Source organism: Pteropus alecto, unplaced genomic scaffold (genome assembly GCF_000325575.1).
Source record: "Pteropus alecto unplaced genomic scaffold, ASM32557v1 scaffold7, whole genome shotgun sequence".
In the NCBI taxonomy this organism is placed as follows: domain Eukaryota; kingdom Metazoa; phylum Chordata; class Mammalia; order Chiroptera; family Pteropodidae; genus Pteropus; species Pteropus alecto.
The window spans coordinates 9284466-9308233 of NW_006494614.1; the positions used below are offsets into that span (position 1 = coordinate 9284466).

Below are 23768 nucleotides of genomic sequence, written 5' to 3' on the forward strand. Positions count from 1 at the left end.
CAAAAATTCACATGTGATCTACTCTCTCAGGCCTTTATCTGGCCTCTCCCTGCCCCCCCCCCCGCCCCGCACCACTCCCAAATTGTTCTTAAGTGCCAACATTAAAGGTTACAGTAAAGGGACTGCATCCCCATCCATGGAGGCAGGATGTTTCATAGTGATTCCAAATTAACCACTTTCGTCCTAGAAGGCACTTGAAATATGATCTAGATTTCAATACTCAACAAGCAGAGGCAACTGCTTAGTGAAAAAAAGTAAGTCTAATGCATGGAAGCATGCTCAGGTACTTCAAACCTCCTCCGCTCCTCCATTTCTCCTAGTCCATCTGCTTTGAAACGATGCTGTACTCATCACCTTCATCCTTGCTCCTCACCCCTTCAGTATGAGGGGAACTATGGAATCGCTTTCCAAATTGATTGGAACTAGATAGACAGGTGCTTTCCCAGCACCCTTTAAGTTTTCCTTGTCAACAGAAGACCCTGGGGTTACGATACAGGTGATGGACAACTCACCATTCGTCCTGGTCCCAGGGTCACTGCAGAAGCCCCCCAGTCAGTCACACGTAACTGCGTAATATGTCATTTCCTGAGTTCCCCACAAATTGTGAGAAGTTATTTTGGGGAATAGTGGGGTTGAGTTGCAGTTTCTGTCTACCTGTAGGCAAAACGCTTTATAGATAAAAATTCCCAAAGGTTCCATCCATGTCTGACCAATTCTGGGAGAGGGAACAGGTGCTACACCAGCCACATCATCAGCAAGATTCATGTGCCTAAGGAGAGACAAGAATAGACTCCCGTATGTTCCCCTTCCCCTCATAACCTGAGCAGCCCCTGGAAAAATACGAGGGAGTCTCTGTCACAATCTGGCATTGTCTCACTGATTGACAAGGAACTAACCTGAGACTGCCACCTGTGTCTCAGACCTGCTTCAGGAGCTGGAGCGAGCGAACCCAGTGAGAAATCCCTCCTCAGAGCTGCTTATCTGAAAAACACAAGAGGAAACAAACCAAGCATAGTCCTCATTAGGCCGGTGCCCTCAGCACCCATCTGCACTCCCTGGATACATCCTCTAATAAAGCAGGGATGTTAACCCAACCAGACAGCAGAAATGCCACACGGGGTGAGGTGGCTTTTCACAGAGCCACGTGCAGTTTATTAGCCCCTGCAAGATTGGCGAGAAGCACATGAGGTTTAGTTCAGGCGTGTTTTGAAAGTAGATTCCAAAGCTCTCTGTGCCAACTGCAGAAATGCACTGTGTCACTTCCTTGTTCTGCCAGCTAGCCTCCTTTTCTATTACTGCCTGGCAAAAACGGTAGAAAGACAGGATTTAATTTAGTTGAAAGAAATTATAAAGGAAATTTGAATGGGAGCTAATCCTACTCATACGCCAAAGCCCCTCAGGTTTGGGATGAAGGCTTATGCCCAGTGCCCCAAGGCAGAGGCACATCTGTGTCTCTAACCGGAAAAGCTTGAGGTTTTGTGATGTGTTCTCTCTTTCTTTACTCATTTCTTTTCCTCCAGGCACAACTTTTTTGAGGTTTTCTTTTTTTCCCCTGAAACTGTTCATAAGTGTCTCTGATGCAAAAGCCCATAACGATTTATCTTGCCAAGGATTGGTGTCATGAAAAATGGACAAATGCCTCCAAATTTGTGGGGGTGTTTGTCTCTCCCTTAAGAAATGCCCCACCATTAAACTAAAGGGGTTGTATTTTGATGACATTCACACATGTTCAAGGAACTGTCCATTTCAGATAAATCTCCTTTTGTCCCTCTAATATCCCAAAAGAGAGTTAAAGTCACTTCTTGGAACTAAATGCCACCAACGAGAGCACACAATTTTTTCTGCATTTGGGCCATATCATTCGTCTGCCTCAGAACTTTTCAGTTCTACATGAATCAATTAAAAGAGAGGACTCATTCAACCTATAAAATAGTTGTGAACAGGACTAGTCTCCCACTGAAAATACCACTGCTTAAAAAAAAAACATATTTTTACTTTTTAAAAATATCTTTTTTTTTTTTTTAACGTTTCTAAACAGTGAAAGAAGTGACATTTACCAAGCTCTACACCATTTCAGAAATCACACTTTAGCCCCCCTCAGTCGTATATTTTGGACAGGATTGTTAAAGCTAAGGTTTTTCCCAGTTTGACATTTTAGTTTTCCTAGAGTAGATGTGATTAGGTTTTCCAAAAACTGTCTCAGGGACTCAGCATGGCTTCTCCTCTTTGAGTTAATAACTTGCTTTCAAGTGTTACTTTGACCCTGGTAGAAGCATGGTCCCCGGGAATAATGTTGATGGCACATTCTTCACAATGTGACTACTAACTCGTTTTCTTGATGCCGAATAAACCAACTTCCACTGGGCTGATTCTGCTTCAGTCTGCTCTTGTATAAGGTCCAGGTGACTTCTCTTCCAAGTGAACTCCAAGGAGACACCAGAGTCAGAAACCAAAAAAGGAGTTCTTACCTCCAGCCAGCCATCTGTCCAATACTTCAGACCAACAGGTCCCCAGGCTCCGGCCCAATCTCTCTTCTTCCACCTCTGTAAGAAGCCAAAATATTAGATCAAAAGAAATGTTAGCATATCTTATATTCTGTAGATATTCTTGTTCTACTCTGTTAACTCTCCTATCTCATCAACATTGACCTCTTTCATCCTCTTTTAACTATTCCCTAGCCTTCAGGAAAGCTTAAATTAGCACAACATTGTCCTTTATCAACAATCAGCTTTTTAAAATTACTTTCTTTTTTTAAATAATCAAACAGCATACTCAGCCCCTAACATGCCAAATTTAACAGGCTTTCTCTGCCTGTTAAATATACAACAATATACAAACACATGTTCACATTTCTAGGGGGTCGGGTGTATTTTAATGGTATTTTCTATGTAATTATGCAGCAACTTGCTTTTTTCACACAGCTGTCTACTGTGGACATGCCTCTAGGTTAGTCATATCCAGCTAATGCGTTCGCATTGGTGGTTCAGTGGTAGAATTCTCACATATAGCTAATGCATGCTTCTTTAATATCCATGGAGCCAAAAAAAAATCACAATTTTTTCAGCTATCATCTATCGACAGCCATTCTAATTTTTTCCGACTTTTTCCTCTTATAAACATTGCTACAATAAACAGTTTTGTGAACATATTTAGTAGTGGCGCTTTTATTTTTGTAGGTTAGAGTTCTGTAAGTGGGTTAAAGGTTATGCTCATGTTTTAAATACTACCTACTTACTTTCCCAAAAGGCTGTAGCAATTCACATACCCTTCGGCAACTGATGAGTGTCCATTTTCCCCTGCTCTTGCCAGTATTAATTGTTACCAGTTCTTTTAATTTTTGCCAATCTGATGGGCAAAAAATGATGACTACTAATGAGGTTGACTTCTTTGCCCATTTTTCCTTTGTGTTGTTTGTCTTTAAATCAACTTACAGGATTCTTAATCCTTAATACAGTAATATTAACCCTTTCTGATAAATGTTTTTTGTATGTTCTCCTGGTCTGCATTTTTATTTATGGTATCTTTTTCAGTATAGAAATTTTTAATTTTTATTTAATCAAGTTATCGATCTTTCTTTATGACTTCTGGGTTTGCTATATTACTCGAAAAATCAGTTTGGAATTTTTTTTCTTACTTCCAATGATGAAAAAATGAACAGGCCACACGAAGTGAAAAAAGTAACAAAACAGGGTGCATAATAAAGTCCTAGTCTGCTTCAAAATGGGAGGTAAAGTTGAAGAGAAGGAGTATAGGGAAAGTTTCACTTTTGTGTATTTCTGTAATGTTTGAATTATATACATGTAGATCACAAAGGTTCATTTTTTAATTGAGATCAAATTCACATACCATAAAATTCACTCTGTTAAAATGAACAAGTCAGCGTTTTTTACAAAGTTGTGTGACCATCACCACTCTCTAATTCCAAGACATTTTCATCACTCCTGAAAGAAACACCATACCCTTTAGCAGTGACTCCTCACTGCCCTCCGCTCAACTCCAGGAAACCACTAATGTACTTTCTGTCCCTATAGATTTGCCTATTCTGAACATTTCATATGAATGAAATCTTACACTTTTTGAGACTTTTTGTGTCTGGCTTCTTTCATGAGCGTAATGTTTTCAAGGTTTATTTCTGCCATTGATCCCACCGGGTATGTCATGCATCAGTGCTTCATTCCTTTTTATTGCTGAATAATATTCTGCTGTGTGGATCTACCACATTTTGTTGATCCATTCATCAGTTGAGGTACATTTAGGTTGTTTACGCTTTTCGGCTATGATCGGTAATGCTGCTGTGAGCATTGTGTACAAGTTTTTTGTAGACATGGGTTTTCAATTCTCCTTGTTCCATACCTAGGAGTAGACTTGCTGAATCCTTTGATAACTCTGTTTAACCTTTTGAGGAACTATCAGACTATCTTCTAAGGTAACTGCACCAACTTACATTTCCATCAACAGTATATGAGGGATCCAGTTGTTCCACATCCTCTTCAATACTTGTTATTATCCATCTTTTTTTATTATAGCCATTCTAGTTGGTGTGAAGTAGTATCTTGTTTTGGTTTACAGATTCATTTTTAAAATTTAAAAATTATAGAAAAGTCAGAAGCATTTTTCAAATAGTAAGCTCCTTAGACAGTTTTGTACCTGTCTAACTGATTGTGGGTTTTAGTAAAAAAGCAATAGAAAGACAGTGTATTTGTACAACCAAAAGTACTGATTAATTGGACTTGCTTTATTAACATGTTTCATGTCAAGAAAGATAAAAATGAGTAAGAGTGTGTGTTTCCGTATGTGTGTGGGAACAGGGAGAAATAAGGTCCCAGGTCAAACACTGAAAAATAGTAGCATAGAAGAGCCGTGTCTGACTCTAACTCTCTCACCCAGATGCCGACTTCCAGACATATGTTGCATGTAAAATTTTCACAGTTGTTTTTGTGGTTTGTTGAATCAGGCATCTTTTCTAAAATGTCTGTAATTGGTCTACTTAATAAAAAGGAAACCTTGCTGGGCAGCATAGAAGTCAGCCCTATTTCTAATTAAAACAATGTTTTCATATTATCTAGAAAGACGTTCTTAGCATCTGGAATTCCAGAGCTTGCTGTATGTCTGGAAGAAGAAACCATGAGACGAAGCATAATAGGGCAAATAAACAGACATAATAATAATACTTTACAGATATAAGGCAATTAGACTTTCTTCATCTATCCTCCAATTTTACTTTTCGAAGCAATCCTGTAAGCTAAGCAGGGCAGGTATTATCTCCCTCTGACTCACAGACCCTCAGAGAACTTCAGGACAGAGAGAAGGAAAAAAGTGCCCGAAATCGTATAGCTAATAAATTGCAGTGTCACAACTAAATCCCAGGTGTCCTGCATTTGTTCCGGAAACTGGACCGTGAGAAAGAATCAAGGGTAAAAGGACAGTTGTGAAGGAAACATTTCTTAGTCTGGGAGGGGAGATGTTGTCATTGGCGTCTGCCCAGCACTGAGCTGGTCCCCATGCCAGTAGCACTGGAATCATCATCCTCTGGGCATTTTGCTTCCTCTCTTGACAACTCATAAAGATCCCAGGGTCTTGTAAGAGTGTAGGTGTTAGAGGCTTGGGAGAGCTGACTGCACCATTAGGGCCTCAGGCTACTGTTGGTAGGTTCAACTCCCATGGCTTCTCCTCAACATCTGGTAGTGGAACCAAGAAAAGAGATAGGAAAGAAGATTCAGACACCAGCTTATGCTGGGATTGCTAGAGGAAATAGATAACTTGTTTTCGGCTTTTTCTGCAACATTTGCACCTCCATCCTGCTTCTCCAGTAGCCTCCAGCCAGCCAGCCAGAAACATCAGGCAAGCCAGATGTGTTAAGAAGCAGTGCGAGGTGACTGGTCTGATTATAACCCAGTGAAAATATTCAGAGGAAACAGATCACAGGAGGTCCACCAGATGAAGAGAGTCATTGGTGGAAGCGGGCGCGGGCAGGAGGGGGGCATCTTTTTCATCTCTTTTGTCTCATATTTGAATTTTCTGCAAGAAGTTATATTTCTCGTATAAGTTTTAAAACATTTTCGCTTAACTGGGAGAGGGGTGTTTTAGCTGCAGAACCTGCATAGTTGTTGGCAGGAAAGAGAAGTGGAGTAGCTGATTTGTGTTTGGGAAGAAAAAGGTGCTGGCATCCTGGGCTCTCAAGGAGGAATGTTTAGGTTTCATTCACGCTCCAGATGTCACAACATTCTCCCACCGTTTGCCAGCCTCTGGGGCCAGAGGTCCCGAGGCACAGTGCAAGGCCACTTATTTCACTGACTGCTCAAGAGCTGGGGTCCGTAGAGGGTCTAACCCTCTCTCAGTCACCGCTTAGCCAGCCAGTGCAGGTACCAGGCTGAAAACGTCCTCCGTCCTGTTCTTGCTGTTGTGCTGAGAGAAGAGTGAACAACCTGCTGAGTCTGGGTAGAATCGACAGGAGCAGATTATGCAGGTCGTGGAACTGGCTGGCTCCTGGTGCCATGGTGCCATTTGGCCCTGGGCTTGCTGATGCAGTGGCTGCCCCTGACTCTCAGAGTTTCTACTGAGAACCAAAGCCCGGCAGCGCTTTGCAGCTGCCCTGTGCCTTCACCCCACGGGCCCTGTCCCCTCTATGCAGCCGGCTAAGCTTTAGTGCTGAGCCTCCTATGCTTGTGATGGGCTGAATATAGCTGCCGGCTGACTCTTCAGCCAGGTCGTGTTGGTAGCTGGCAGGATCTTCACCTTGTCAGGTTGGGTGTTTTGTACTGTTTATGAGGGTCTTGTGAATGAAAATCAACCACACCACTGCTGAGAAGTAGAATCCTGGAAGAATAAGTGTGTGGAGGAACAATAAATAAGATGTGAAGCCTTATTGGGCCTATTTCAATTGTTAAGAATTCACCAAAACGAAGGGAGAAGGGCCTCAGCCTTCTCGATGTGTTTCAACTTTCCAAGGCCAAGTGGCATTAACTAACTTTTGAGCCCCATTTGAAGAGTGTTGGGATACCTGCAAGCCTAAGAATGCAATCTTCTCCCAGCTCCATAAGGAGTATGTGTCTGCTCTTTATCTCCAGGGATGACGCCCAGCTTACTCCTCTAAAAATAACAAACAGCTGTGGTGAAGTTAACCACTGTGCCTTTCCAAAAACACTTCTGGGACTTCCCTCTTGGTAGCCAGTGGAAGTTCTCCCTGCTGGGGGCAACAGAGCTTTCTCAAAAGAAACAAGAGAGGTTGTGTTTTGGTTTGGGGGGTGTTTTTTTCACATGGAAGAAAGTCTGTAGCTGACTATTATTTTTTCCTTTGACCTCTTTAAAAAGCAGCTGGAGTTGCAACAGCTCTGCTGAAATTTTATATGGCCGTTTGCTTGAAGGACTTTGAAACTAGCATTGTTGATTTTTCTTCTTTCTTGTCAGCTTCTGTCCTATTTCCCTAGTGTTTTACATTCACTGTCTGAACACTATTAAATATAGTAAGCTTTCGTATAGAAGGCCTTTCGACTTTCCCTGTGGCCTGAACCATGGGTATATATTCTTTCTGAAAATAAGTAAACGTAATTAAGAGCAGACGCAGAATTGCTTTGTTGTCAGCAGAAGGGGAGACTCCACAAGGCCCAGAAGTGCCGCAACCTCTGCTGTGAAAACAAGGCTTCTGCCTGGTGTGGAAACATCCGTGTCCCCAACAGACAGACCTCTGTGTTATTTAGGCACCATCCAGGAACTGACTGTCTGTTATCCAAAGGTTATAACAGGAAAATCAAACATTCTTTCATATTATTATAAGCCCTGTGCAAACACAGCCCCATGAACAAAGCCCTTTCCTGGGCCCATAACAGGGAACTGTTTGTCCTGGCTGCCCGTCTTTAGCAGTCAGAGCAGGGCTGAGCTGAGAGTGGTGTAATGTGTGTCGCTGTGATTTTGTTCTCTTGGGCCAACGTTTTACAGGTGTCATGGGACAGAGTTCACCATGTGAAAGCTGAATCAGAGCACCCATTGGGAACCAAATGCCACATCCAGCAGTCTCAGAACTATGAAGCAACCTGACAAAGCAATCGCACCCAGCCATAGAAAAGCCAAAGGATCGTTTAGTGTGATTGCCTTTGTGTATGGGGATTAACTAGTCACAAATGCCAGGATCTGGACTGCACGCATCTGATGCAACCAAAGAAAAAGCCTGAGCTCAGGATAAAATATCTTCATCTCCCTCCCCTGGACAATACTGCAGCTTCAGAATGTTAACAGAGGCTTGTTTCTTCACCCAAAAGTATTATAATTAATTACATCTAAACCCACTCTTCTATTTTTCTGGCCCCTCTAGTTCACTCGAGTCCATTTGTTCAGTCTTCTAGAGCTGTGCTGTCCAGTACAGCAGCCACACACCACACATGGCTGTTGAGCCTTAGAATTGTGGCTGTGTGAATTGTGCTGTGTAATGAGTGTAAAATATGCCTCCGATTTTGAAAATTTAGTACCAAAAAGTAAAATATCTCAATAACTTTTATGTTACTTACATGTTGAAAATATTTTGGATCTATTGGGTTCAATTAAATATATTATCGAAATTAATTTTATCTGTCTTCACTTCATTCTTTTCATCAGCGGTTACTAGAAAACGTAGAATCACAAATGTGGCTCGCGTTGTTTGCATTGGACAGCACTGGGCTGGTGCTTGCAGGAAGAGTGGGTTTACAGTGCCATCTGCTGGTCGGTCTCGGGCAGACGCTAACGTAAGCAAGAATGAAGCACTCTGAGCTAGGAAACACTTTGTCTCTTGGCCAAGCAACAGTAAACCTTCCTTTTTCAGGAGCTTCTGAAACAGAACCAGGACTGAACTCTGAAGTCTCTGCATCATGAGTAAATGTCTTGGAGAGGGTAGTGGCAAACTGCTGAAAGGCGCAGGCCTTTCCCCACCTAATGGGTGCTGAGGAGGTCCTAGGGAAGAGTGGTCCTTTTCTTAAGAAATATTTTAAACCACCGCAGGGTTGTAAGCAAGCACTTCACAGACTACAAGGAGAACACAGATCCATCCCTCAATAAACTAGTTTCCTCTTTGGATAATGCTGATGTGCCTTGATTTGTCAAGAGTTTGAAATAGGAATCTTGCTGATAATCGTATCTGCTGTATCTGCGTCAGTTATGTATCGCTGCATAACAAATCACTCCCAAACGTCGTGGCCTAAATCAAGAATAATTATTCAACGTCTCCCACCGTTTCGTGGGTCAGGAATTCAGGAGTAGCCCATCGAGCACGTCTGGCTCAGAATATTTCATGAAGTTGCAGTCAGATGCTGGTTGAAGCTTCAGTCGTCTGAAGTTTTGTGCTTGGAAAATCCACATCCAGGTTGGCTCATTCACATGATTAGCAAGGTGATTCTGGTTGGTGGCTGGAGGCCGCAGTTCTTCTCTGCAAGGGCCTCTCCACCAGGCTGCGTGAGTGCCCTCGAGGCATGGCAGCTGGCTTCCTCAAGAAAGAGCAATCTAAGAGGTCTAAGAGGAAGCCGTAACACCTCTGATGACCTAGACTCTGACATCACACACCATAACTCCCACTGCACTGTATTGGTCAAGAGATAGGAACACGCATCTCACCTCTTGGTAGAGGAAGGTAAGCATCATGTGAAAGAAAATGTGAAACAGTACGGCCATTGTATTTTTGGAGAATACAATCTGCCAAAGTACCTAACACTTATGGAGCACTGCGCAGCTAAAAGTCACGCCCCGTTCTACAGATGAAGAAATCGAGAGAAGTAAAGTAACTAACCTGAAGTCTCATGTCCCATGATAGGAAGGACAAAAGCCCAGGTCTCACTCCTCGCCCATGCTAGTATAGCCTGTCCAAGTCATCTCGCTGTGTCTCCCTGTGCTGTGGCCATTAAGAATTATGCCGATCGTTCTGTCTTCCCAGCATCTTCCAGGTGTACGGTGCTCTCTTCATCCAAGTGTTGTAGATACTTCCTCAGATAATATCTGTCTGTAAAATAGTATCTTATTGAGTTGAGGTTCAGTGGAAGTAGATTTTAACTAACCAGAGAGCCCGTCTTATAAAAGTGCTGTAGCAATGAAAAAGTGTACAATTTCCAGTAATGTCTACGCTGCTTGCTTCAAAAATCTAAAGAATGATAACCACAGTATAATTTGTGTGTTCGCGTTCTGTTTGATTATCTGAATATTGCATCTTATTTATACTTGAAACAGGAAAGAATTATAGCTTGCTTTCAGTAGTATCCGTATTATTTGGTCATCTTAAAAAATGGAGATTTTACCATTTTTTGATGTTTTACCTGCCAAAATCAAAACTGAAATCCAGCTACCATAATCATCATCTATTATTCTTGGTTTCAGGTCAAACTTCCCTTTCCTGTAGATCAAATCACAGACCTTCCGAGGAACGATTTCCAGATGATGATTAAGATGCACAAGCTAACCTCAGAACAGTTGGAGTATATCCACGACGTCCGACGGCGCAGCAAGAACCGCATCGCAGCCCAGCGCTGCCGCAAAAGGAAGCTGGACTGTATTCAGAATTTAGAATGTGAAATCCGCAAACTGGTGAGTCGACCCGTCCGTCCGTTGCGGTTGGCAACCAGGAGTGACCAAGACCGAGGCAAAGTTACAGTAGTGAAGGCTGGAGGAGTAGAAAGAAGGATCACCATTCAGGGAAGTTTGGGTTTGCTTTTGAACAAGTTTCTCAAGAAGAAGAATAGCTTTATTTCTGCAGTGTGTCTGTGTAGATGTGTAATCACGTGTCGATGTGTAATCACGTGTCGGTGGTCTCCCATCCTCAGCTATATGTATAAAAGTCGTTCTTTTTTATTTTCCATTTGACGTGTACTAATGGCTAACATTTATTGCATGCATATGTAGACCAGGTATTATTCTATACTATTTTTGTAGATGATCACATGTAATCCTCACATCAATCCTGTGACTTAGGCACCATTTTATCTCCATTTACAGAGCAGAAAGTAGAGTGCAGAGGAGTTAAGTAAGTCCCCGCTATGTGGGGAGCTTGACTGTAAACCCAGTTGTCTGATTCCAAATCCTTTGTTTTTACCACTGCTCTCTCCTGCCTCCCATGGAAGAGTGTAGGTGAGCGATAGGACTCCTGCCTGCTGTGAGGCGGCTGTTCATCTCCATGGTCTCTGAAAGCCCTTCACAGCCCAGGGTCCTTGATTTTGCAGTTCTGCCTCAAAGTGACTGTCACCCCTTCCCTATGCCCGAGAGTGATTTCGTCTCAAGGAATAAGCTCCCATCTCCCAAGCTTTCCCTCACTCAGAGCTCTGAGCCCCCTTCTCCTTGCTAAGCGACAAGAAGTAAATCCAGGTAAAGCCTCTGGTTCCTTACTGTAGCTTTGAAGGCACCTGGTGCAACCTCATCCAGCTTGACCTTTCTGCTGGCCAGGTGCTGGAAACTCAGCTCAGGTGCCATGTCCGTGTCAGGGAAGAAGAAGATCACATAAAGTAGTTATGATCAAAGTTTGGGTCCTCAGACTACATGCAGGAATCCTTTGCTTCCTGGCAAACCACTGTCCTGATGAGAACCTAGGAGCAGGATAAGACGTTTGAAAAGCATGAGTAAATATTATGTGTAATCAAGATAGTTCTGGACCTCAGGGTGTTTTTCAAGTTTAATTTAATTAACACCCACCAAGCAGGGAAGATCTGCTCATGTTCAGTGGCTCCATCACCTAAAAATAAAACCTGAGCTCCTTAGCAAAACATACTGTGCTCTCCATGATTCAGTCTGTAGCTACCCTCCAGCATCACCTTCCACTCCCTTCTGAGAACTAATAACATCGAACTGTCTGCACTTCCCTCCCTCCTCCCCACCCCTGCCCATCTCCTGCCATTTATACCTCTGGGCTTGTGCCTCCTTCAGCTGTCTCCCCTCTACCTTGGACATTCCTTGACCATTTCCTTCTCTAACTACATCCTTTGTTCGTTAAGAGTCAGGTTACTATCACCTCTTTGGGAAGGTCCTTTCTTGAGTCCCTAGTGAGGCTGGACACCCACCCCTGGAACCCTGATCTGACCTCTGTCTTCATGCATATCACATTAGTCTTGCAGTGTCTGTGTCCGTGTCTGTCTCCCCAGCTCCTGGCCCTCGCGTGCAGGTTCCTCACAACAAGGACAATGTCTCGGTCACCTCTGAATCTCCAGTGCAGACCCACTAAAGCCTCACGGGACATGTCTGTTGCCCTAAAATTTATTGGAAATTGTGACTGGGTCGTGGGATTATGAATTCCTTCTTTCTTTCAAATTTTTCTTTCACATTTTAACATCAAAAATGTTTAAATTTAAACTGCATGAGGAAGCACGACATTGCTGCCGGTGAGTGTGGGTCTTCTGAAAATCTCCTGAGCTTAGGTAGGAAACCAGGCCAGGCTGAGCCCACCAGTGAACATCATCAAGGCCGTAGGCACGCGTCTGCGGGAATCTCAGCCCTCTACTCCTCTTCGGGTAGCAGAATAACTCTAATCACTCATATTTGAGAAGTGCCTGATTTGGGTAATTAGCATTCTTCTTCATGTAATTTTGTGATACGAAACAAATAGTAAAATCTAAGCCACGCACTAGGCAGATATCTAAAGCACTTTGCTAATGTTGTTCAGTTGGGAAACCAAGAGGGCATCTCCTAGTTCTCCCCCTACTTTTTTGGAAACCCCTTCAAGAATATATTGCGTTTCACCGCTGAATGAGTTTCACATGGACATCTGTGACTTAGAGCTTCATACTTTTAACGAAGGTCTTGATTTGTGCTGCCTTTCCTGCAGTGAGCTGAAACACTGTCACACACAGCATTTCATTTTCTTCCCCCTAGAAAGTGGCCCGGGACATTTTGCAGATTAATAGGTGTAGAGGAGTTTGGTGGCTCAGCCAAGATGATGTGGCAGAATGAAGACTGAGATTCTCCTCCTGGGGCTGGGCGGTTTGCCTCTTACCTTTCAGACTTCCAGGTTATAGCGAAGGAGGTCCAGTTCCCACGGCCCGAATGTGTTTTGTTTCTTATCCACCACCCTCTAGCTGGGATGCTGCACCCACTCACCTGATATGAGTGGCAGGCATGACTCTGGCAGGCCGGGGCAGGCTGATCTCGCCCTGCAAGTCCCAGGCAAGCACACACTCACTCCCCACTCCCACGCTGTCTCCAGCACGCCACTCAGCTTTTGCAAAACTTGCATAATGTATTTCTCTCGAGTTGCACTTGTACATCTGTTTATTTTTCATTTTTAAAACATGTTTTCTTGAAAAATTTATAAATATTTTAGCAGGTGCCCTTTCCCCGCGTAAATCTCTGTCTCTGACACACACGCCCACGCTGCCTGCCAGATTGCATTTATGTTACGGCACATGTAGCTCTCATGTAAGAGACCCCATGTCGAACGTTTGCTTCTCTCTCTCTCTCTCTCTCTCTCTCTCTCTCTCTCTCTCTCTTCTCCCTTCCCCCCACCCCGCCTCTCTCTCTCCCCTCCTCATTTTCTCTTCTATCCTCTCCTCTCCCCTCCTGCCCACCCTGGCAAAATGTTGGCGAGGACTCATTTCACTCTGCTTCAGATCTGCAATTTCTTCATCTATTTCACTGTGTGCCTCTTGGAGCCTCCTCATCTTCTCTCCTCGCACAAATAGTTATAGTAAAATCTTCATTATATTTTTATTTCTATTATTTATGCCTACAGCACCTGGTCTTCCTAGGTGGTCTCCCATCCAAGTACTAACCAGGCCCAACCCTGCTTTGCTTCCAGGATCAGACATCGGGCTTGTTCAGGGTGGCATGGCCATAGACCATGGACCATGGCTCCACTGGGGCGTGAACCCAGGACCTGCTGCGTGTAAAGCAGACGTGCTAAACGCTACACTATGGAACCACATCCAGTTATAGTAAAACCTTAATCAGACTCCCTGCTGGTGGCTAAATTCACCTTTCTGAGGCAGTGATGGATTTTAGTAACACAAGAGCTTATGTGGAATTTTCTTTAAGGAAAACATCTCAGAACCTTGGGCTGGCATGCTAGGGCTTGGTCTCCACACCTCTGTCTGTCCTTGCAGTGTCCACGGAGAGTTGGTGCTTGGGCCTCACTGCATAGTCCCCACCTGAGAGCCTACCAATGTTGGATTGAGTCACATGAAACTGCCAATGGTCAAATATTTTTTTAATTTTCATTGTTTTTTAAAATAGACTTTTTAAGAGAAGTTTTAAGTTCACAGCAAAATTGAATGGAAAATACAGAGTTCCCATACACTCCCTGCCCCTGCACACTCCCAACCCCCCTCCGTTATCAACATCCCCCACCGGGGGGGCGGGGGGAGAGTAGCATTTGTTATCATTAGTGAACCTATATTAACACATCATAATCGCCCAAAGTTCACAGTTTACATTAGGGCTCACTCTTGGTGTCGTACACTCTGTAGGTTTGGACAAATGCGTGAATGACGTGTATCCACCGTGACGGTATCACAGAGGAGTTCACTGCCTGAAAATCCTCTGTGCTTCACCTTTTCATCCCTCCCCCTTCTCCCCACAACAGATCCCCGGCAATCACTGATCTTTTTACTCTCTCCATAGTTTCGCCTTTTTCCAGACTGTCATGTAACCGGAATTGGTCAATCGTTTTTGACCTTCTAAAATGTCAATCTAATACTTCGGAGGAGATTTTCAGCTATAGGGTTTGGGACCGAAAGTTGTCCAGTTGGTTCTCTGCAAACCCCAAGTTCTAAGAAACTGGGCCCTTGACTCCCTGCAGTTTTCTGGTTGGTGGTGGTTCTGCCGTTCGCCCGGCCAGGCCACTGAGAGGGCAGCAGAGCTGCTACAGGGAAAGCGTCGGGGTCCGTGGCACATCCGGACGGGCTGCTCAGACAGGAGACTTGGCCAAAGTATGTGTCCAGGCTCCTTGGATATACATTTTTTAAGTTTCTAGATCTTGGCCTAGTCATTCCTGACTATAATGTAGTATGCAAAAACAAAAGTTGGAAAAGCCCCAGAAACAAGGGCTTGGGTCCTCCCGTTCAGCCTTGATCAGGCCTTCTCTTGTTTCTCTGATGTCTAGGTATGTGAGAAAGAGAAGCTGTTGTCAGAGAGGAATCAGCTGAAAGCGTGCATGGGGGAACTGCTGGACAACTTCTCCTGCCTTTCCCAGGAAGTCTGTCGAGACATCCAGAGCCCAGAGCAGATCCAGGCCCTGCATCGGTACTGCCCTGTCCTCAGACCCATGGGTCTCCCCACAGCCTCCAGTATTAACCCTGCGCCCTTAGGCGTCGAGCAGAACCTTGCCGCCCCGCAGTGTGCAGTGGGGGAAAATGTGCCCTGCTGCTTGGAGCAGGGTGCAGCTCCACCCGGGCCCCCCTGGACCCCCAGCAACACCTCAGAGAATTGTACTTCCGCTAGGAGGCTGGAAGGCACTGACCCAGGAAACTTCTCAGATAGAGGGCCTCCTCTTGAACCCAGGAGCCAAACGGTGACGGTGGACTTCTGCCAGGAAATGACTGATAAGTGCACGACTGACGAACAGCCCAGGAAAGACTACACCTAGTGACTCGGCCTGCCTCCCAGTCCTCACACCTCTCCCACCCAGGTGTTCTTCGGTCGGCCCGTGGCGCAGTCCGTCTGTTGTCTGGAAGAACCGAGAAGGAATTTGGTGCACACTACAGAGGTCTTAGCAGCAATACTGTTTCTAAGTATTCCCTCCGCTCTTCAAGCAGGAGTGATCTATAGTTACCTTCGCAATGGTGCTACCCCTTGCCCTGGCAAGGAAAGACAGCAGTGGTGACACTGTTTGTCTGTGGGTTAATTTCAATCTTAACAGGGATAGACTATAACACCTCTAGGACCCAACCACGGATTTTTTTCTCAGTGGCCCATGTCACAAACCCTATCTCAGGAATTTCTTCTGAATGTTCAATTTTTTTCATTGAAGACAGCTTCTATACACATCAAAGTTTTATAGCTAGACTGTACATACTATATATAATATATATATATAAAATATATATATCTCCATATGCAAAAGTCCTGCATGCCTCGGTTTTCTCATTCTAAAACTGGAAACTTCATTTCTCATTTACAAACAGGTTCCAACATTCCTCTTCTTTTGTCTCTGATGTTAGAGCTAGTTTGAGAACTGTTAACATGGTCATTTTTCTTGCTTCACAGTTCAACTTCAATTCGTACTTATTTATGGACAAAATTCAATGTTGGAAGCTTTTTTTAAGGTTTTATTTTGGAAGACCTTTTTTTGTTTGGTTTGGTTTTGGCACCGTCGGATGGTGTCATTTGCGTATTGTGGGTTTGTTTGTTTGTTTCTTGCAGATACTGTACAGAAATGGTCAACTTTGCCACTTGCACTGAGTTTTGGGTCAAACCTATTTTCTTAAATGAAGTTGTAACTTCAGTGTAACTCAAGTATACTGTATATTCTTTGCTTTTAGTTAAAAAGTAAAACATTTTAGCTAATTAAAAACCACTCAGGTGATAATTATGTAGGACAAACAATCTTGCCAAATAACGAATTCATCCTAGGATGACAATAATCTGCTTGAATATTTTTATATTTCACCTCCTCCCCACCTTTCCCTAAGCAAAGCTGAAATGCAGATAGAGAGTTCAGAGTTGATGGTGAATGTTCAGATTCCTAAGTGGGGAGAGAGTTTGGGCATCTCACTCGAAAGTGCATCAAAACAGTAGGAATCCATGACTTTATACCAGAACTCAGCAGGCATTGGCTCCTAGAAATCAAGTTAGAACTGCTTTCTCACCCAGGGGTAAGTCCGATTCATTTCCACACTTCATCAGGCCTCACTTGCTCCTGGACGTGTAGTGCAGTTAAGACCTTCTCCTTCGAAGGATTTGGCTGACCAGCCACCCCAACTTCCCTGCCCAGGACAGGCCTCTCAGGAGATCTCACCTGAGGAGACCTGAACCCGAGCCCCGGGCTCCTGCCTGTAACTGGCGGTCCTGGGTTTAATGCAACTCACCCAGTCGGAGAGAGCAGGGCAGATGTGAGCCTGAGGTCTGTCCCTGACGCAGGCGAGAGCATTTCTTTCTCCCTTCCTTCTCCAAATTCTTTGAGTTGAATTCTGAGGCTTTCTGCCAGCCAGTTTCTTGTCTGAACGCAGATTTCATTTTGAGGCTTTGGACATGACATGGCCAGGAGCCTTCCCTGCCCCCGCCCCCACCACACACACACACACGCACACCTACCCTCACCTGTTGATAATTTTCTTTTGCTGCAAAACTGATTGGCTTGTAACCCACAGAGAGCAGCTTCCCTTGGCTCTGGGGGCCTGTTGACCCCTGGCCATGTTTACAAGAAGGTGTGCGGAGATCCCACAGCCAGCCTCAGAGGAGGAGGAATCAGCTCCCTCACTCCCTCCAGCGGGCCCTCCAGCCTGGCTGTGGGAAGAGTCCCTAAGGGTTTGATGTGGGGATGGGGTGGTGGGCAGTGGGGACTAGATGGTTGACTTTGTTTCTTTATTTGTGCCATTGTTTGGACAATATTAAAGCTGCATGTAAAAGGGGGAATTAGTACATGATGTAGGCGAAAAGTGAAATCATAGTAACATATGTTTTAGTATTATTAACTTTTTTCTGTACAAATATTAGCGCTAAATGTTTAAATATGTATGAATGCCAGAAATTTGTTGGTTCATGCGGTAGGGTTAAAAAGAAAAAAAAAGGCTTTTCTTTTAAACTAGTTCCACTTTTAAAACCTGCCTCTGGGTTTTCAGTTTTTTCTCATGTGTGTGTATGTGTGTGTGCTTGTCTTGAGACAGATTTTTTGATAGAGCTCTGTGTTGGAGCTACCGTTCTTATTACGGTTGGAACTTCTTGGCCTAGAAGACCAGTTCTGTGCTTCACCGTGAGGTTTGCCTTTGTGGAAAACTGGTGATAGCTCGAATTTAAGCTCAATGTGACTCACGTGATCCATCACAGGTATGTGTTATGGTGGAGTCAGCCAACAGTATTTTGTTTTTTAACTCTCTTGTTGCCTTTTTTAAGTGACCTCCTCTTCTTTAAAAAAAAAAAAAAAAAAAGGAATGTTATCATAACCAGGCCCACAACAACTTGGCATGATTTACCCTGGTAACAACTCATGTGCAACTGGCAGTCTTGGCCACATTCCGTCCATCCCCATTTCTGGGCGGGGAGGGGGTCTCTTTCTCTCCACCCTAACTCAGCCCACATCCTCCTCCTGCCAACCCCCACCTCACTTTTATTCCCTTCCTCCTTTATTAACCCAACCCCTGCCATGGGAACCGGTTAAAAACACTGCTTGAAAAACTGTCTTTTGATGTCTTAGAGATTTTTAACAAGTTGTTGAAACTTTGTTCACTATCCACCGTGAACAGCAACTGGCTTTGTACAGTGTGACATGTCTGTGTCTGTTACCACTCTAAACCATGTGTTTGTGAAAATTATTTCTGGGTTGATTCAAAGGGAGGACTAGCAGGGGACCAGACTCCAAATTGCCACGAGTGGAATTTTAAAAACCAGCCTGTCTGGTTTTTAAAGGGATCCCTGGGATCCCTTAGTGAAGCCCTGTCTTTTATGAAAAGGAAAAGCAAGTTAATAGCAACGAATAGTTTGCACAGCATGGTGAAATTTAGTTGTGATATTTGGGGGTCTTCCTTACAAAAATAAAAGACCTTCCAGCCATAGACTGTTTAGGAGGATCCTAGCAATGGCCAAGTTGGGTTTCTAAATATCTGGGGCAGACATGGCTTGTCGGGGCAGGGACAGCGTTGGTGGCCCTACTTAACATCCGCCTGAACCTAGTCCTCCCCTTGGACCTACTTTTGTTCTACTTGTGTCTCCAGACGACCTCACTTCATTCAGGTTGTTCAGGCTTTGGGCAGGTGAGTGCTTTGGTGTATGTGTTTGTTTCTCTGCGTTATCTGGGGGTGCCTTGAATAATCGAACTTCATTACTTACTGATTCTGGAACAAAACAGTTGGGGAAAAGAAAAAGAGCTGGCAAAGTTACTAGGCTGTCCTGCTACTTCCCTTCCTGGTTCCCTAACAATGACTCAGGCGTCAGAGGTGATGCTGCAGTAGAAAATGTTATTTTGTTTATTGTACAAGTAATTTATTAAGTGTCTTTCTAAAGGTATGCTGCTTTTAAGATGACTATGATTTTGGATTTAATCCTTGTATTGCTTTCCTAAGGAAGTAAAAAAAAAAAAAAAGAAAACAGGCTAGTGATTAGTATGCCAACTGCCACTTCTTCAGAAGAAGGGCAGAGAGCAGCTAGAGGACTTGCATGAGAGAACTGCTAAAAGTCACATGGGCACAATAAACTTGGACTTTTACTCATGAAGAAAAGCCTGCAAAGCTCTTTCAAAGCCCTTTTTTTGGCCACCTAGTCGATACATTATACCCTTAATAAATGACTTTAAGCTGCTGCATTATTGCTTACAGTTCTGGAAGAGTCACATCTAGAAGGGAGCAAGAATCAAGTTTTGTCCTCAAATCACTGTTAATAGAGTAGGGAACTTTTTTTTTTTTTTAAAGAATAAAGTTGTTCACTGGATCATGTTAGTGTTTCTTCCCAGAATTGAGGATTTTGTCGTAGGTTCAGTTTTTTGGCAAGTCGGTCCACAGTGCAATGCCCTGTGTGGAGTCGGTATATGTGCAGGAAGTCTGTGTGCATGGAGGCATTCTGTGTTCACGCTGTATGTTTTTAATGCTGCCCGAGCCATCTCACGACCCAAGCATCAAAGACTGATGCTGCAGAATAGAATATATTTGTACACAAATAGTGTGTGCAAATATTATTTGTACATGGAAAAGACTCTATTGTGGCAGACTTGGGATAACTTATTCAACTGACAGTGCAGAAACATTTCTTGCAAAGAAAAGTAAGTGTATAGTATTTTCCTACACTCCACCCTGGGAGATAGTATTTATATCAAATGAATATCAGTGTATTTTAATTGTAATATGAAAATGATGCTGCCATTTGTGAAGAATATCCACTTGGTTGCAGAGGCCCACTTTGTAGCTTTATTTAATGTTATGGTGTGGTGTACGCATTTCACTATTAAGCAGCAGCTAAACTCGGACTTTCATTTCCATTCCAGTTTATTGACCTCAGATAAAACAGTGGCCCTCCTTAGAAGCAGAAGTGCACCAAGACCATTCATTTCAGGCACTCACATTCAGTGCCAAATGCTCCCATGAGGGTGATCAGACATGTATCAGGAAGGAATGAAGGGCCTTGGACAGAGAAAGCTTTTTGTACAGATTGATGCTAAGTCTTCTACCAAAACATGTCTGGAGGCGGAGAGGTGACCTCTGCTTGAGTCCTAATGATGCATTTAGCATGTGTGAATGCTGGGGTGCCCATTCACCCTCTGACATAAAGGACCTGCCACATCTAGTGAGTGATCAGGAAGATTCCAGATGCATTCGGGGGCTTCGGGTGCTGGTTAAGACACAGTAAGCCATTCGAGGCAAGCACCACCTTTGCTTGTGAGGCCAAATAGGCCTCTGAGAATTTGTTCCAGAACCAGTCTGATGCAAGTGCACCTCTAATATATGCCTTACAAACTCCAGAGGCCATATTCAAAACAGGGTCTTCTCAGTGTATGCAAGGGGCTGCAGCCCCTCTTCTCTTTTTCCCCAGGTCGAACAATACGGACAGTTTTCACACATATCTACCTGTATAACCCTCTGTACCTCTCATAACTGGTCAACGACTGTAACAGGTTACATCAGGTGTTTTTCTACATACTTTTTACACAAATTCTATGCGATTAATGTAACTTAATTCAATGCATCATTTTATTGTACTAGTTCTTAGGCTTGTCTTTTTTTTCTAAGTGATTGTGGTTTCTCTTGTGGTTTTTATTGTAAAGATGAAATGGCTGTTGATGCTTATTCTCTGTAACTAAGAATTTTTACCTTTTTGGGGAAAAAAGGCATTGCTATGAACTAATGAATTGAAACTTCATTTACTCAATGTAAATACACTATTGTGCAAAAAAAATTTTTTCACTCAATTGAATTGCTAGTGTTAACTGAATTTTGTCTAGACACCATTTCTGTTGATGAAATAAAGACATATCATTATGCGTTATAAACTGAGTTGCTCAGCCTCTGATCCTGTGTTATAGGTTACAGAGCTGGAGGCCTTAGGAAGTCTTTTCTCCAGAGAAGTTTGGACCCTTATCTGCTACCTGACTAATCTGATTAGAAATCTGAAAAATGTGATAATGCTATTATGATTCCTCAACTCTGAATTTAAAAATCCCTAGTGCCTACCAGAATAGATGAAAGGCATGAAACCCGATTTCTTGGTTTAGATATGGTGCTGTAGCCTATGAAAAACATCACCATTGTGGGGAGCTGGGGGAAAGGTACTGTTTCTTACAATGGCACGGTCATCTCAAAATAATAGGTTTAATTTCAAGTAAAAAGCCAAGTGAAAGTAAACAAAGGGAAAACAGTTAAACAAACACCAAGATACCGTAAAGGGCAGGGCAAGGAATTTAGAATTGTAATTAGGGAATAAGTACAGCTGATCCAAAAAAAGTATATTTGATAATTTAGTCTTAGATTCTGACATAAAAGGAAAACTAGATATTAAATGGTGGGCAGGCCAGACATAACACTGGACTCAGGAGCCATCTGGCTGAGCTGACAGTGGGCTATAAATAATGAATTCACATCATGTTTGGTGAATACACTGCTGCCCAGGTCTAAGCTTCAAGAAGTACATGGCCACACCCCATCCACCAGATGGGAAAACTGAAATTAAAAATTGCTGAATTACCATCCCTTGGCAAGTCTCCAAGGGCACCCTACTGAGTCACGAGAGGGCTTCCAGTGAATGTATAATAGGATTTTCAAATGTGTGCTGTTCTAAAAACATCACAGTCATAACATTTTAGGTGTGAGAGGTAAAATACAGTCCTTTGCCTAAAGACATTCAATCCATTCTGGGAAAGATGGGTGGGTCATATTTCCAAAATTTTCTGTAGGAAAACCTGGTCATTTAGAACTGATGGTCATTTGCACTCTCTACCCTGACTTTTGTGCCTGTGGCAGGAATGGCAGTTGTGGCCGGATACAGAATAAAGCTCTTACTTATATCTCGTGGAAGGGAAGCATGCAAACACCATCCAGCCCCAAATCAGAAGCAACCATTTCCTTTCCAACTTTGTGTACCTTCGGAGTGATTCGTATCTACTTCTAGGGCTAGGGCACAAGGATTCTCACATTGGCTACCTGTACACCAGTCCCTGCCAGCAGTCTGTTCTATGTATTTGGAAATAACTGAGGTATTGTCTTCTCCAACCCACTACCCTGTCCCCACAATGAGGGTGCATTCGCAAGATTATACTTGATGTTTAATACCAATTTGTAACAGTACCTAGAGTGGGATGTTTCCAATTCTCCCCATTGGGTACCTTTGCCCCTCTGTACAAAGGAACATGATACTTCCTGGTATCTAAAAATCAAAGCCAAGAGAGATGGAGCAAACTGCATACCCTACATCCCATTAGGCAAGTGTCTTTCCTTTCATTTGACTCAAGAGCATGATACCTTCTGTCCCCACCCCTGGCTCCTACAGATCCCAACATACATCTGCCACTGGCCTGCTTGGTCAATCAGAAAGAGGCATCACTGGTTCTCCATGGACAGCTATTACTCCATGGAAGTGCACCCCTGAGGCAGTGACCTTCATCCTAAAGCAATGGATGGAAACACTGAGACATACCAACATTTACTGGAAGCATTACATTTTACAATGGGTCCATTTAACTTTTTTATTAACCTCTGTGCTGGGCAGTTGATGACCTGTAAAGTTTTTTGAGAGTAAGTAAAGATTAAATTATAAAAAAAAATTTTAACACTTCTATAAAGGCTCCTGGAAGAGTCTCTCGCAATAAACCTATTGGCAAGACATGCCAGAACACCAGTGAATAAGGTAATAGACTGGAGAATTGGAAGTGATGGGTAATGTACTGTCTTTGGCCTCTATACATAAACATACATTCATTCAACCAACACTGCTACATGCTGGGTAAGATTTAAAATGCACAGACCTTATCTTTAAAGCTTTCATAAGCCAGTCAGGCAGACGAGTGTACGAATAAATTATTGCTCAGGGGCTGCTAACTGTTATGGACGAGAGAGACAGCAGATCTTCCTGGAAGGAGCGTGGGCCTTGGAGCAGCTAGATCTGAGTTTGAATTCCAGCTGCACAGCAGGCATTTCAGCTGTGTGATCTTTGGCTATGAGGCAAGTTACTTAATCTCTTTGAGCCTTCTCTGATCTATAAAATGAGAATAAACAATAACTTTACACAGTTAGACAAGGTATAGATAATGTGTCTTAAGCACCTGGAATATGGTATGCCCCTTAAAAATGGCCCTTAAAAAAACCCATTTGGGCTTGGCCCCAGTGTCATTTTCATTCACATGGTCTCCACTGGCTCTTCTACCAACTCTCTGTGGAACAGACCACACCTCTTCACATCTCCACACCTCATTTCTACCTCTGCAAATTGACTCAGGAGCCATTTAGGCTAGAAGCACAGACCAGTGCCATCTAATGCCCTTCTGCAACATCCCAGGCAGTTACCCAGTGCATTAGGTTTCTCCAGAGAGACAGAATGAATAGGAGATGTATGTGTGTGTGTGTATGTGTATACGTATACACACACACACACATACATACATATACATTATACATATACATATACATATATAAGTAATTATAAGGAATGATTCACACAATTATGGAGACTGAGAAATCCCACAATCTACCTTTTATAAGCTG

The 23768-nt window shown here is 43.3% G+C and overlaps 1 protein-coding gene and 1 pseudogene across 2 annotated transcripts in view; one reads left to right on the forward strand and one right to left on the reverse strand.

Moving 5' to 3' along the window:
* The window catches only part of BACH2 (BTB domain and CNC homolog 2), a 309638-nt gene extending 290450 nt beyond the window's left edge, over nt 1-19188 (forward strand). The window contains exons 6-7 of one of the 2 annotated variants that reach the window (XM_025042865.1): nt 10333-10539; nt 15035-19188. In XM_025042865.1, the coding sequence (XP_024898633.1) occupies nt 10333-10539; nt 15035-15517 (690 nt within the window). In that variant the 3' untranslated portion in view covers nt 15518-19188. The remainder of the gene's footprint in view (nt 1-10332; nt 10540-15034) is intronic. The other variant, XM_025042866.1, reaches the window with a different exon arrangement.
* Nucleotides 13658-13773, reverse strand: LOC112474925 (annotated as a pseudogene).
* Nucleotides 19189-23768: the final 4580 nt, after the last annotated feature.